Raw genomic sequence first — 13,840 nt, forward strand, 5'->3', positions numbered from 1 at the left:
TTCCACAAAAACCTTCTGGGTTTTTTAGGGGGTGTAGAGTTTTGTTTGTTTTTTCAAGTTTAAAGTTTTGTGTGAATTATAATAATTTTTTGTTCAGTGGCAAACTTTTACACCAGACCTAGGTATAAATGCATTGTAGCATATGCTCCTTTGCAGTTGAACTTGTTTATTGATACAATATTTTTGTGATTATATCTAATTTTTAAGATTAGACTGCAGCTCAGTATCAATGTCAGGTTAAGTGTAATTTTAATTTAGGCAAAATAACACACAAACACATAAACCCCCCCAAATCTCAAGCAGTGTCTCTTGTCTCAAAATCAAGTGCTACTGTAGGGTTAAGTACATAGGTGTGCACAGACATTTTACATACATGAAATTTTTTAGTTACTCAGAATGATAGTCCAGTCAATTAAGGAGCCAGTTTTACTTCCAGTTCCTTTTCTCTAGAGTTTTGGATTGGGACTAATTACAGATTGCAGACTAATTACAGAATCTGGACTAATACCAGATTGTGCTGGTATCATTCTTTACCAATCCAGTGTGCCACTACTATAGTTTTACTTACTTTTTTTGGGAATAAATAATATTGTGTAACCTACTTGCTTACTCCCAACCACATATTACCAACTAAATTATGTAGGGAGATGAGACTCTTCATTATTTTTTAACTTGCTGATAAATTTCATTGGATTCTGTACCATTTATTCATTTACAGTTTTCTGTGGAAGGTTGGTTATAATTCAGAAGCAGTCTCTTATGCTGTAGAGAATCATGATATGGAAACAAAATGCAGATTTTTCTAGATGTGAAATAGGGAAATTTCCATCATCTCAAAAGATTGGTAGGGGAATTAAACCTCAGCCCAGAAGACATCCATTGCCTAATTAAGAATTCTGTGCACTTTCACAGATTTATGATGGACTGTGATGGTGTGAGTTAGTTTTTGATTATTAAGCAGTAACTAACAGTTCATCAAAATGTCTTCCTCATTTGATGGATTACTTTGGTTATCTTTTAACTTTTAAATAAGACCTCATTATTATAATTACTATTTATTGTCATTAAATTGTATAATTGTTATTATTTTTTTCTCTTTTAGGGGATGCTTTCTTACCTCATCACTGATAGGCACACTTGCCCTAAGCCTTACAATACCTCTGTCCATAATAGCTGACATGTGCATGCAAAAGGTGAGGTACTACTAAATTTTGATCATTGTTTACAGAATTTCTTCCAATTAAGTTCTTTTAGGCTTGTACTTGGTTTTTTGGTACAAGAAATTACTCAAGTTTTACACTTGGAATGTTTCCAGCCAAAAAGAGGCTTTGCTGTTCAGTGTTTTTGCAAGCAAAGTGTAAATTGTAATGAGCACCTTCAGACTTCTGAAGCTTAGTGCATATAAAAATGGAGTAAAAAAACCCAAACACAACTTGTATTTTGCTTCTACTTCACGTCAGTGTGGATTTTGGAAAATAAGTCAGAAAAATAAAAGGATAAATAAAAGTAAAGTCAAAAATAATTAGGCCCTGAATAAATACTTTTGTAATGAACACAGGCAGTATGATAGGCAGTATGTTTTGTGTTAGTCTTACCTGCATATTCCAGCATGGAAATAGAGCAAACATTGCAGTGATTCCAACAATAATAAAACATTTGTTGGTGAGACAATTGTATTTGTGTTGCACTTCAAGCATCTGCAGTACACACTTGTGCCATAAATTGTTATGGGATGGTAAATAACATGTGATAACTGTAAAGGCCATGAGGGATAAAGTGTCTGTAGATTCTTCCCCAAAATTCACTTTCATGAGGTCAAATTAGGTTTATATGAGAGCTCATGCTGGTAGTAAAAAACAAGAATTTTATATGTAGGTTTATGTGTCAGTACACATTTTAGATATACACAGATTTGTGTGCATGTGCAAATACATTGGTAGAAGTGTATATATATATATATAGTTACATACATCAATATATGAAAATTTCAGGTTGTCTTCTGAAGTGATTCATTTAAACTTTCTTCTGGGATGCACTGAAAAATGGGCTATGGTTCTCTAATTCCCAGTAAACAGCTTAATCTCTAGGCTGTTTATTCTGAATAAACACAGAGTCCAGAGCTTGTAAAATTACTTTATTCTTCATGTACTAATGCAACATGGAGGCATTTCAAATAGCAGAAACATCTCCAAAGCTCTTTGGGTGACTTTCAGCTGATGTTGGTAACAAAAGGCCAAATTATCTTTTTAACTCACATTGTGGGAAGTAAATCCTTTCTGTCTTACATTTTAGAAAATAAATTTCTAGTGCTAGAAGCACAATTGAGGGACCCTGATTAAAGGGAAAGTGCTGCAGACTTTGAGGGTTTTGCACGGTGTATTTGTGCAAGTCTGTCTCTGTCATGCACACATCAGAACATCCTAAGCCAAGCCCTGTGCTCGCTGAGGTCTCAGGTGTCCACATCTCAGATGACCTGGCAGAAACTTTAGTTTCCAGCTTCAAACTGCCCTGGTAGTGCCTCTGGCCAGCCTTGTTTTTACTGAAAAGAAACCTGCACAAGAATGCCACTGGCATGGCTCATAATCATGGAATGTGCTGAGCTGGAAGGGGACCAGTCAGGATCACCCAGTCCAAATCTGCACAGGACACCCCAAGAATCACACCATGTAATGTAAAGATTAAAATACCAGTACATGCAGCCTTCATATGACTGTCAATTGGCATGGTAATTATACAATATTCATAATCACTAACTTTCTAGATATTTATTTTCTGTAGTTTTGTAACATAAATATGAATCTTAGGAAGTTACAACCAGGTTTCTAATGATTAATTCCTTTTGGCAACTTAGGTGTCCTGAATTTCATTAGAAATCAGTTAGGAAGTGCAGGGCTTAACAATTGCAGCTGATGAGATCTTTGAGGAGGATCATCAGTGCCAGGTTCCAAAGATGAAGCTGTTTTCTCCAAAGTCTCCAGTTTGGGATCTTTTCTCCACATGAGGGGGCCATGCTCATGGCTCTGTCATCCTGAAAACAGGTCCCAGACTCTTCCTGTCCTCGTGCTCTTGATTTGGAGTTACAGAACCATGGAATGGTTTGAGTTGGAATGGACTTTAAAGATCATTGCTTTCCCACCCATGGGATGTCCAGGAGACTTTCTCCTTGGCACCAGAGACACAACTAAAAACCTAAACCCGAGACAATATGGAAATAGCAGTGTTCACTCAGCTCCCAACGCAGACAGAATGTTCCATTGTAAAGAATGGATCAATGGGAACAGGTCATGCAGTTCTTAGAAGAAGCAATAACTATAGAAATTGGAACAAATAACTCACACTGTTTAAAATAGCTCAAACTGCATCTCAAACTTACAGTAACAATCATTCCAAATATACAGCTTGTCAATTCTTTTTTAAGCTATCGAGTGAATTATGTTTGTGTTTCAATTCCAGGTGCAGTTTTCCTGGTTATTTTTTGCAGGAGCAGTACCTGTATTTTTTTCATTTTTCATTGCAACTCTCTTGTGTCACTATAACAACTGGGATCCAGTGATGGTGGGAATCAGAAGAATTTTTGCCTTTATTTGTAGAAAACATCGAGTTCAGAGGTAGGGCAGTCACAAACTAAATCTTGTCTCTTTAGGCTTTCCAATATCCTGTACTCTTTTATAAGCCACAATACACTGTTCATTTTCACCTGATTTTGTATTCAGGTGTACTAATTTCTTAACAGCAGTAGTTGCCAATCCATTTATTAACCTATATAATTCTCAGAAAAAGGAAAAATGTGATGTCTGTTTACCTTTTAAAGGAAGTTTCCTAGTGTTTGTCACAGTTTTTTCCCTTAATGCATCTATGATAATTTATATACTCAGCACATGCAGTGAAAATTGTGCAGCCTTGAGTACACTTCATATACTTAAAGAGTCTTTACCTGATTTTAATGGCTAAGGTTCAAACAGCTGAATGCTTGGTGCTTATGTTGGCTTCATAACAACCAATTTAATGTTATTGTATGACTGTAAATAAATGTGTTTCTTTTAAGAATGCCAGAAGAAAGTGAGCAGTGTGAAAGCCTCATCCCTATGCATAGTGTTTCACAGGATGGAGACAGCTGCTGTTCATAGAAACGAGGTAAACCTTTAATAAACTTCAAACAATGCTCAGGAAGGTGAAGATTGGTTTTCATGGTGACATTTGTTTTATGCAAGGACACATTTTTAAAGAGCATGCAGTCAGTCTTGTTCTGTATTGATGGACAGTTTTAAAGTATATCTTCACAGTTATTATTACTACTTGTTGTCAAGCATTATTCTCACTTGGTCAATGGTTTTAAAATGTAGTTTTTTACTAAAGAGTATTACAAAGTTCATCCAGACGTGGATGTGAGTCAATACATCAGAAGAGCCATACAACTTTATGGCATGGGGGATGTGTTTGATGTGTTTGGAGGACATCTGAAGTAATTAATACACTCTTTAGTGCTGCTGAGGTCTCAGTTTGGGCTACTGCAGCTCATGAAAAACACCAACCATTTAGGGAAGTTTAAAGAACATCACCAGACTTTATCAGGGTCCAAAAAGTGGAAAGGAGCCCTTTTTGGTTGTGTTTGTGGTTGATAAGAATTAAGTTGGTAAATTCTATTAAATATTAGGATAGATATTTCTCATGATAAGCATAGGGCAAGTGGACTAGAATAGCTAAAGAGTTTGCAAAATCTGTGTAACCTCCACTTTAAGAGGAGGTTACACAAATAAAAGGAACATGACACTGTTTGTCAGTACTGGCTTGGAGCACTGAAGCAAAGTTTAGGACTCTCCTAGCCCTGTGTTTCAGGGTTTTCAATAACGTGTGCAGAATTACAGGAGAAATATATTTTTGTTGTCCAATGTTGCTTGAATCTAATAATGAAATTAAAAATATTCTAACCAAAACAGTAATTGTGATGTCTTAAGACATGAAGTTCTTTCCTTTGTTAGTAAGATGGAAACAAATGCTTATGGTAATTCCTCTTTTGTAATCCTGAGTTATGTACCTCTGATAATTTTTTTCTTCTTCTTCTTAGTTTAAAAATGGAATGATGCCCAGCGAAGAGACAATCTTCTGGAAAAGTCCCTAAGGAATCATGTTTCAGTGCCTATTCTGAATTTGTAGTAAAAAATAAGAAGTTTCAGTTCTTTTGAAACTCTAAACTTTTTCTCTTTCTTGCTTTCATCTGATTTTATAAATAAACAGATTTACTACATGCCTGTCACCATAGGGAGTCTTAGTCCATCTGAACAACCAGCCTGCCTTATAACCTTGAGCTGGTGACATTACTTGACAAAATCAAGAAAGCAAATGCTGTTAAGTGATTTCTTTCTTTTTTTAAGTCACAATTTTGTTAAATGCTGGACAATATTATTTTTAAAAGCGATTTATGTAAATAAGTTTGCAGGTCATCAAGTCTTACAGGCTTTCAGATGAAAAGCTAAATAGATATGTTACCTGTAGTAGGTACAAATTAAATTTTTTATGTTGTATAAACTATTTGCATATTAATAGATGAAAATAGAAAAATAATTTATTAAGTGCATTCTTATAATGACTGAGGCAGGATCTTTGTACGGTCCTGGAACACTACATATATAATGTCTTAGGCCATTTTGAGTAGCCTTGTAATGGCAATGGGTGCTGATGTTTAAAAATCAAAAAAATGCCCCAAAATCAGGAATGCTTAAAATTTCAGTGAATGGTAAAATATTTCTAATTACAATACATTTGGGTGTACATTCTTATACATGTTTTAAAACAGACTGGTTCTGTAACCCATTCTCAATCCCAGTTGTCTCTCAGGCATGAAAATTTTCAGGTGTAGCTGCCACACTGTGAAAGAGATCAAATTAATTGTGAAAGTTTTCAGTCAGTGGATTGGCACTACACTAACCTGCTAAGCAATATGAAAAGGAGAGGTGTTTGCATTGATTTTTCTTTTCCCCCAGCTGTATTAATAAATTTATTCTAAAACTGATAATTATCTTCCTTGCACTGCAGTGTTTTATCCTTTTTAATCCAGAGAAGCTATTATAATTATATTCAGGAATATTTGAAATTAGTCCATGCCATTTTCCAGCTCCTGGCCTATAAGACACGTAGATCAAAGTTAATTTTGGCTTTTGATGGATTTTATTTTTCTATAATGAATGTAAGATGGATTTTTAGCCAGGAGTATTTTCTTCCACATAACAAGGTTATTAATAATGTAGGGTATTTCTACTGTCCCTCCACAAATACAGAGGGATGACATAGCAGAAATGCCTGTTCATGTTTTGGCATTCAGTAATGATCCTTCCAAAAGCAATTTTGGCCTTTTGATAATAAAACTATTATTTGAGAGGGAATGCAGGAAAGCAACATGCTTAGGATCTACATTTATAGCAGAATTCAAGCTAGCAGCTGGAATTTAATATAAGATCTGTACGTAGAAAAGGAAGACAAAATGAACCGGGGGCTATTCTGTTCAAATATTTAACCTTTATCAGGATTTTCCTTCCTGTTTTTAATACTGCATTGCACTACAAACTTTGGTGATCTGAGGCATCTCTTTAAGATGAGATAGTAAGTCCTTCTTGGACACTAAAATAAAAATTAAAAAGCCCCAAAACCAACCACAACAAAATCACAAACTCAAAAGAGACAAGAAAGTCAATTAAATTTCACAGTTAAATTTCCAAACTCCACAAGTAGAGGGGTCAAAAATGCAGTATGTTGCACTAATTTTATTTTGGTAGAATTTTCAGGCATTTTTTGGTCAGTAGAGTTTCCTTAGGTTTTAGACTTATCCTTCAAAATTATGACAAATTTAGAGGATGTTTGCTTTAACTTTTTTTCAAGAAGCATTGTTAATGCCTACTCACAATTAAAAAAAAGTCTAGTTTCTGTTAATGAAATGTTTCAATGAGATCCTGCAGAATATTTGACACCAGGCATTAACTCCAAATTTGAATTAGCTGGGATTTGTGGCATCAGTGCATTGAGCCTGGAAAACCAAGTTTGCTTTCAGATGGGCAATGACAGTATTTGTAGCAAAATTTTCTATTACTGTTTGTTACAATTGGCCATGCAAACAGGATTGCATCTGTAATGTCAAATATGCAGTTGCTATTTATATTTGCCCTTATGTTCATGGCTTAAAGTCTAAGATCATCTTAGCCTCCCATGTATATGACTGTTAATTTGCATTATTCATTAGTTTGAGAGGTTAAGAAGAGAAGTACTAAGAGAATATTCTTCTGTCTCTGACCCCAGGAATGTTGAAGAACATTCAGTAAACTCAAAGTCAGGGCATTCCAAATGTGTTTAACAAAAATGTGTTAATTTTTCTTTTTTAATAAGATACGAAATATTTTTATCTCGTGGCACTAGGTAGCTTAAGCTGTGTTTTTGCATTAAATTACAGTTCTTTAAATAGTAGGAACAAAACAAACTGTCCTTGCTGAAAGGATTTTTAAACAGTGGTGCCCCTGTGGTTACAAGAAACATGTTACACTTTTAATTACAGACGCTATGACATACAACACTGTTCCTGCATTTAATAGAATGTGATGGAGTTTTTTCTACAAAGCCTTGTGATTTTTAGTACAATAATATTTTATAAATATAATGTCTGATTTGAAATGTAAATTGCATAGCTCTCTAATGGATGCTTGGTAAATGCACAAGAGATTTAGCTTTGATTCTCAGGTACCTCTGATGCAGTGGAGACGTGCTGGGTTTTTCCTCCCCGTGACACAACTGGAATGTGAAGGAGCTCTCTCGTGAATGCTTTACCTCTGTGTGGTAATATTGTCATTGCTCTTACTGTTTCACTTTGGGAATGTCTTTATTCTGACTTCTTGGAGGAACCACTTACGCTTTAGAAAAATAATGTCAAACATTTCTTTGATTGTCACTAGATGGTTAAGGAACAGTGATTTCCCAGGCCTACAAAACAGGAATGAATACTCTCTGTTGCTCTGTCAAACAGTTGAACTAATTCCTGTAATCCTTTGAGACAACCAACAATTTCTTCTGTGCGTGCAATTGAGGTTTTAGGGCTGTTTGGTTTTTATATATGAAAGAAATTATGATAATTTGCTTTTAGGTTTGAGTGAGCCTCACCTAGTTTGATAAGCGGTGTGCTGCACTTCAGAACAAAGGCAGGAAAACATTTTGGTTTCTCCGGCCACTTCGTGCTGGATTTCAGTCACGCTGAAAATGTGTTCACTACAAGGGACTGCTGCAGACACAGTGCTGGTTCAGCGAGGGATGGAAATACATCTGTGACAAAGTCTGAGTGCTCCTGGAGGCACTGAGGGCTTGCTCTTTGGCTTTCCAGTCTTCACTGCATCCTGCTCCTTGGTCCCCGGGATTGCCTGTGAGGGGTGGGGGCTGTGGGACAGGACTGGCCATGGAGTTGGGCTGCAGGGACTGCACACAGCGGGCACAGCCTGGGGGGATTTGGGGGCAGTGGGGTGCTAAGCAGGGCTCTTGTTCACCCAGGGTAGCTGCAGGTGGTTCTTGGTCTATTCGTGGCAGCCCTCCTTCGAATGTACCAACTAAACCAGGAGAGCCTGCAAATTGCTTTTCTTGGTGTGTGCTGCTGTAATTGTCATTCCTGTCACAGTACTCGTGCCTAGGTACTGCTATTCACAGCTGTGATGGCTTTAAATAAGGTGGCAAAACGATTTCTTTGTAATTCTTGGTTCCATTTCTCTTACTGTTGAATGTTGTTTTTCCTATTCCCTCCTAAATGATCCTCCTGTCTTAGGGAAATTATTTTACTGAGCTAAAGTAAGCTATCAGAGGTGGGGAAAACCAGTTAAATTTTGGAGATAGGCTGAGTTTATGGACACACTTTGAATTTCATGTGGAAATAGGCCTCGGAAAGGCGGAGTGTAAATGAAGTGAAGAACTGGCATGCTCAAAAATCAAGAAATAAACTGATGTAAATATCACGATGCTGGGTTACATGCCTAACTGTAGGATGGTACTTTGAATCAGTTTACTTGGGATGAGTTTTGAGTCAGTCACCATTTCTGTTCTGGCTGTCACATGTAGTGCCTGCAATTTAATAGTTATAACTCCAGTAGCATTTATGTGATTCATAAACTGTTGTCAGCAATTTTTTAGCATTTTTATCTAATCCACCATTTCATTAATGTTGTACTTTAAATGATCATTGCAGGGCATGATTTCTCAGGGAAATATGGATGATACCATAAGTTGTGAGAGCCGATATCTAATTCCTGCTTTTAAAATCGCTCCAGGCATTTCCAGATTTCACTTAAACATTTCACGTCATGTAACTTCCATGTTGAATTTCCTTAGGCTTATCAGGTAAATCATGATGACGATGTTAAGAGCATTTAAAGATGTCAATAAAATTTACTCTGCCCAACACTTTGTTACTTTTTGGAGAAACATCTGTTCTAAGGTGATGCTGAAATGTGTGTGATTTTCTACTTTATTGTCCTCTTCGCCATAGAAATGAATAGTTACTGTGCTGATTTTGAAGGTGCACTTCTGGCATGACAGTGACATTAACTTTCAGGGTTAGGCAGTGCTGTAATAATACATAATCTGATTCTGGGATAGATCAGTATAAATCTTTAACATAAATATATTCATTTATATCATTAAATTTTTACGAAGTCTAGTCACTCGGGGGGATTTTTTGTTTGTTTTTCCAGTAACTTGGGCTAGAATGGGATTTGATCCAAAGCTCACGAGGGTCATTGGCAGCATTAATAAAGTAAAACTTTATTGAAAAGAACTTTGCAGATAGGTTGACCTTTATGCCTTTGCAGTATTTCTGTCTGCAGAATGTACTTGGAGTGGTTTGCTTTAAGACCTCAGAAATATAAATGGAGGGAGTTTAGTGCTGGTAAGTTGGTAAAAGCACTACTGTTACTGATCACAAAAGATACTTCCACACAGCCAGTATGCAGCTTAATTATTTAGAAGGTGAATTTGTCTTGCCACATGACTTTTGTTTAAAATCAGCAGCATGAGAAATATTAACCCCTGCACTTGGCTGTAAGCTTCTTTTGTCCATAGTGAGAACGTGTGATCATAGTCATCAGCCTTGAGTGTCAGCCTCCTCTTGATGATTTCTGCTTTGACATTTCCATTTCCATGCCCTGTTGCATTCATTGCAAAGTGAATTTCCTCTCTAGGTAAAGACTGTGTACTTGTATTTTCACTGCCTTAGTCCTCTGTGGTGTTGGAAATCTGACATAAAATGTAAATCTGACATGTAATGTGACTTCTCAGAGATGTGTGTTCTCACTCTTGTCATTACATCTGGTATTAGTAGGTAACCAGACCTTTTCTGGATATGCCTGTCATGATGTGGAATGCATCCAGAGTTCCATCTGGCTTTCACTTCCTACTTTTAAAAACCATAAAGGGCTTTTCTCTGAGGATTTTTGTAGAAAGCAGCTGTTTAGTTCTACAGGTTCAGAGTCCTTCAACTGCATTTCAATTTATAAAGTCACATCCAATGTTCCCTTTCTTTTATTAATGAACTTCTGAAGGTTTTTTAGGGAAGGTGCACAAATTTTCTTTGTGGTCCACAGAAGAAATATGACTGGATACTGAAATGGCCTCAGAAATAAAAATTCAGGGCTGTTTATTCTATAGTTCTTCACATATGTTCCTGATTTTTTCCTACTTTTTTTTTAAGAAACCCAACCAAATAAAACCAAACCCCTACATTTATCAAGCTAAAGGAGAATTAGCTGTTTAGCATAGAACTAATTTTATAATATACAAATGATTGTATTTTTATTAATGATACCAGTCAGTGTATTACTGATGTTGCCAGTCCACAAGTCTTCCTTGTCTGTGTCACAGGTGATGCTTCTCTTCTACCTAAATCTGACCACTTGCATCCAATCAAGTTAGTTCCACTGCCAGAATGAGTCATTTCTAAAATATTTTAGAATCTACTTTTTCCTCTACCTAGGGGAACAGCAGGGGCTTTCCAACCAATGGCGCTTTCCTATTGCAGAAGAAAAAAAACCCTAAAAAATTTAAAACAGAAATGTTAGTTGAATATCAAGAATATTAGTAGGAAAGTAGGAAGCATATGCTGTAAAATCATTGGGGTAATTTCTTGCATAGCCCAGTCCCACCCAGGAAGTGCTTGGGCAGTAGTTTATTGGAGTGATCTATGGTTGATCTTGATTTAATGTAGAAAGTAGGTATTTTAAATAATCATTTCATATTGCAGCTGAAGACTTAAATTAAGCCCTGTGATTCTTAAAAAGAATGATGGAAAAAATTATATATGGACACTTAGGGGGTATTTTTTGTTTGTCATTTGGTTTTTTTGAAGTCCATCCAATGCAGTTACAAAGGAATGCTCTGTTCACTGACACTCATGAGAGGCTGTTTACACAAGGCTGGTGCAAAGGGTAGCCAGGTGTTGGAGGTGATGTTATCTGAATGGAATCAGAGAAATGTCCTAAATATGAGGTACAACTTCAGCGTTGTGGAGCTGAAGAGGTGTTTGTAATGGTTTAAAATTCGTGTAAGGCCTCTTTGGAGTAGATATTAGTAAAACAAAATTGTTTATGAAACCTTGAGTTATGAAACTCCTGAAACTCGAGTGCATTAAAAGGTGCACAAAACCAGTTGTAGTTTGGATGGTTGTTCTGGCATTGCATTTTGTACTGAGTTTCAGGGAATTCTCAGTTACACTTCTCAGGTGGAAGCTGCTGCTTTAACTGAAGCAGCTTTTTTTTTTTTTTTTTTTTTTTTTTTTTTTTTTTTTTTTTTTTCCACCTGAAGAAAACTTTTTTTTTTCCCTGAAGTCTGTACAGCTTGGTGATAATTCAGATGTTCTGAGAGCACAGCAAGTTTCAGATATCCAAGTATCCTCTATGAAACATCTTTATGCATCATCTTTTAACCATTTTCCTTAGTGAAAGCAGAACGTGAATTGCTAATGTGTATTGCATTTGCACTTGAAAACCTGATTTCAGAGTGTGTTAAACCTTGATCTATTTTTGATAAAAAAAGAAATGTAGCATTTTAATCTAATTTCCATTTAATGGCAAGGATATTCATGCAGAGAAAAACATATATCAGAGTTTGATGTAGTGATTTTTAAGCCAAGAAAACAGCAGGGTGGCAGTGGTAAATCTGAAATGAAGATGCATATCTCTTCAGAAACTCTGGTTTCCTCCTGCCCTCTTTATACCAAATTGTATCTCCATTATTTCAGGATAATACAGGTGAAGCAAGAACCAGAGCTTTTACCCATTGTTCTTTTAAAAGTGAACAATGGCTTTTGCCTGGGGTGTCTTTGTCCTGTCACTTCATTTTTTGATGGGAGGTCAGTTAAATAAAAAAATATAGAATAAGTATTTTTAATTAAAATCAGATTTAAACTATTAACTATTTTGAAATTCTCTATATTAATAGAGATCGAATGAATGGAAATTGAAGTCCTATATTGCAAGTATTGAACAGTGCTTATATATTTTTAACAAAACCAATATATATATAAATATTTGAAACATGCATGAAGATGGAAATTGGAATATTGTTTTTATGTTAAAAGGTTTATAAATTGAAATTCTTAATACCCAGTACCAAAACCCTATAAAAGGGCTAATGAAAAGAAAATGTAATGTATTCTGATTAACAACCTGTGTAATACAATCAATGAGTGTGAAGTTTTTGTTCTGTATTATATTTATTATATGTAAGTAAACAATAAAGATTATAAATCTTATTTTCTTAACAGGAATTGGTATTTGGTTGGGGTTACTGCTTAATGTGTTCTATATCATCAGTTAAGAAAAAGTGGTCACTAGGGCTGGGCTTAAAAGTGAGTTTTGGGGTGTCTTGTGTTACCTGAAGTCAGCCAGGATCAGGAAGGTCATTGTTTGGCGTCAGCTTGGTCTGAGTTCAGGGTTTGGCTGGGGCAGGGTTGGTTTTCCTCCCCGTGGCCAGTCCAGGGCTGGTTTGGCTTTGTGCTCAGCACGGGTGATGGTGATGCAGGGTTGTTTTGGTGTGTTCAGCACGGGTGATGGTGATGCAGAGCTGTTTTGGGTTTGTGTTCAGCACGGGTGATGGTGATGCAGAGCTGTTTTGGTGTTCAGCACGGGTGATGGTGATGCAGAGCTGTTTTGGTGGTGTGTTCAGCACGGGTGATGGTGATGCAGAGCTGTTTTGGTGGTGTTCAGCACGGGTGATGGTGATGCAGGGCTGTTTTGGTGGTGCTCAGCACGGGTGATGGTGATGCAGGGCTGTTTTGGTGGTGCTCAGCACGGGTGATGGTGATGCAGGGCTGTTTTGATGGTGCTGAGCGGGGCTTGCACACGCTGGGGAGGGGCTATGGGGACACGGGAGGGGACACAGCCGGCATGGGACACCCCGACTGGCCAGGGGCCATTCCAGACCATGGGACAGCGTGCTCAGTGCCCAGAGGGGGGGAAGGAAGAGGAGGGGACATTTGGAGTGGTGGTGTTTGTCCTCCCAAGTCACCACCACACTGACAGCGCCCTGCTCTCCTGGGGGTGGCTGAACACCTGCCCAGCCATGGCGAGCAGGGAATTCATTCCTTGTTTGGCTCTGCTTGCACCCTCTGCTCTCCTTGTTAAACTGCCTTTATCTCACCCCATCAGACTTGTTCTTACCCTTCCCCTTCCCCCCGACGGCGCTGCTGGGGCTGGGTTCAAGCCACGGCGCTGGGGTCACTCGAGCAGCCCAGCAGCGATTCTCGGTGTCTCTCGGCCGCGGTGGTTTTTTTTTGTGGTTTTTGTGTGGGTTGTTTTTTTGTGTTTGCGGGCACCTCAACAGGGCTGCG

At 37.3% G+C, this 13,840-nt stretch overlaps 1 protein-coding gene across 3 annotated transcripts in view; it reads left to right on the top strand.

The window, feature by feature from the left end:
- SLC35F5 (solute carrier family 35 member F5) overlaps window positions 1–12,763 on the top strand; it is a 30,043-nt gene extending 17,280 nt beyond the window's left edge. For all 3 annotated transcript variants that reach the window (XM_063400942.1, XM_063400943.1, XM_063400944.1), the window contains exons 14-17: window positions 1,103–1,193; window positions 3,454–3,608; window positions 4,046–4,134; window positions 5,066–12,763. In XM_063400942.1, coding sequence (XP_063257012.1) covers window positions 1,103–1,193; window positions 3,454–3,608; window positions 4,046–4,127 — 328 coding nt within the window. In that variant the 3' untranslated portion in view covers window positions 4,128–4,134; window positions 5,066–12,763. The remainder of the gene's footprint in view (window positions 1–1,102; window positions 1,194–3,453; window positions 3,609–4,045; window positions 4,135–5,065) is intronic.
- The last annotated feature ends 1,077 nt before the right edge of the window (window positions 12,764–13,840 follow it).

Source organism: Prinia subflava, chromosome 6 (genome assembly GCF_021018805.1).
Source record: "Prinia subflava isolate CZ2003 ecotype Zambia chromosome 6, Cam_Psub_1.2, whole genome shotgun sequence".
Taxonomy (NCBI): Eukaryota; Metazoa; Chordata; class Aves; order Passeriformes; family Cisticolidae; genus Prinia; species Prinia subflava.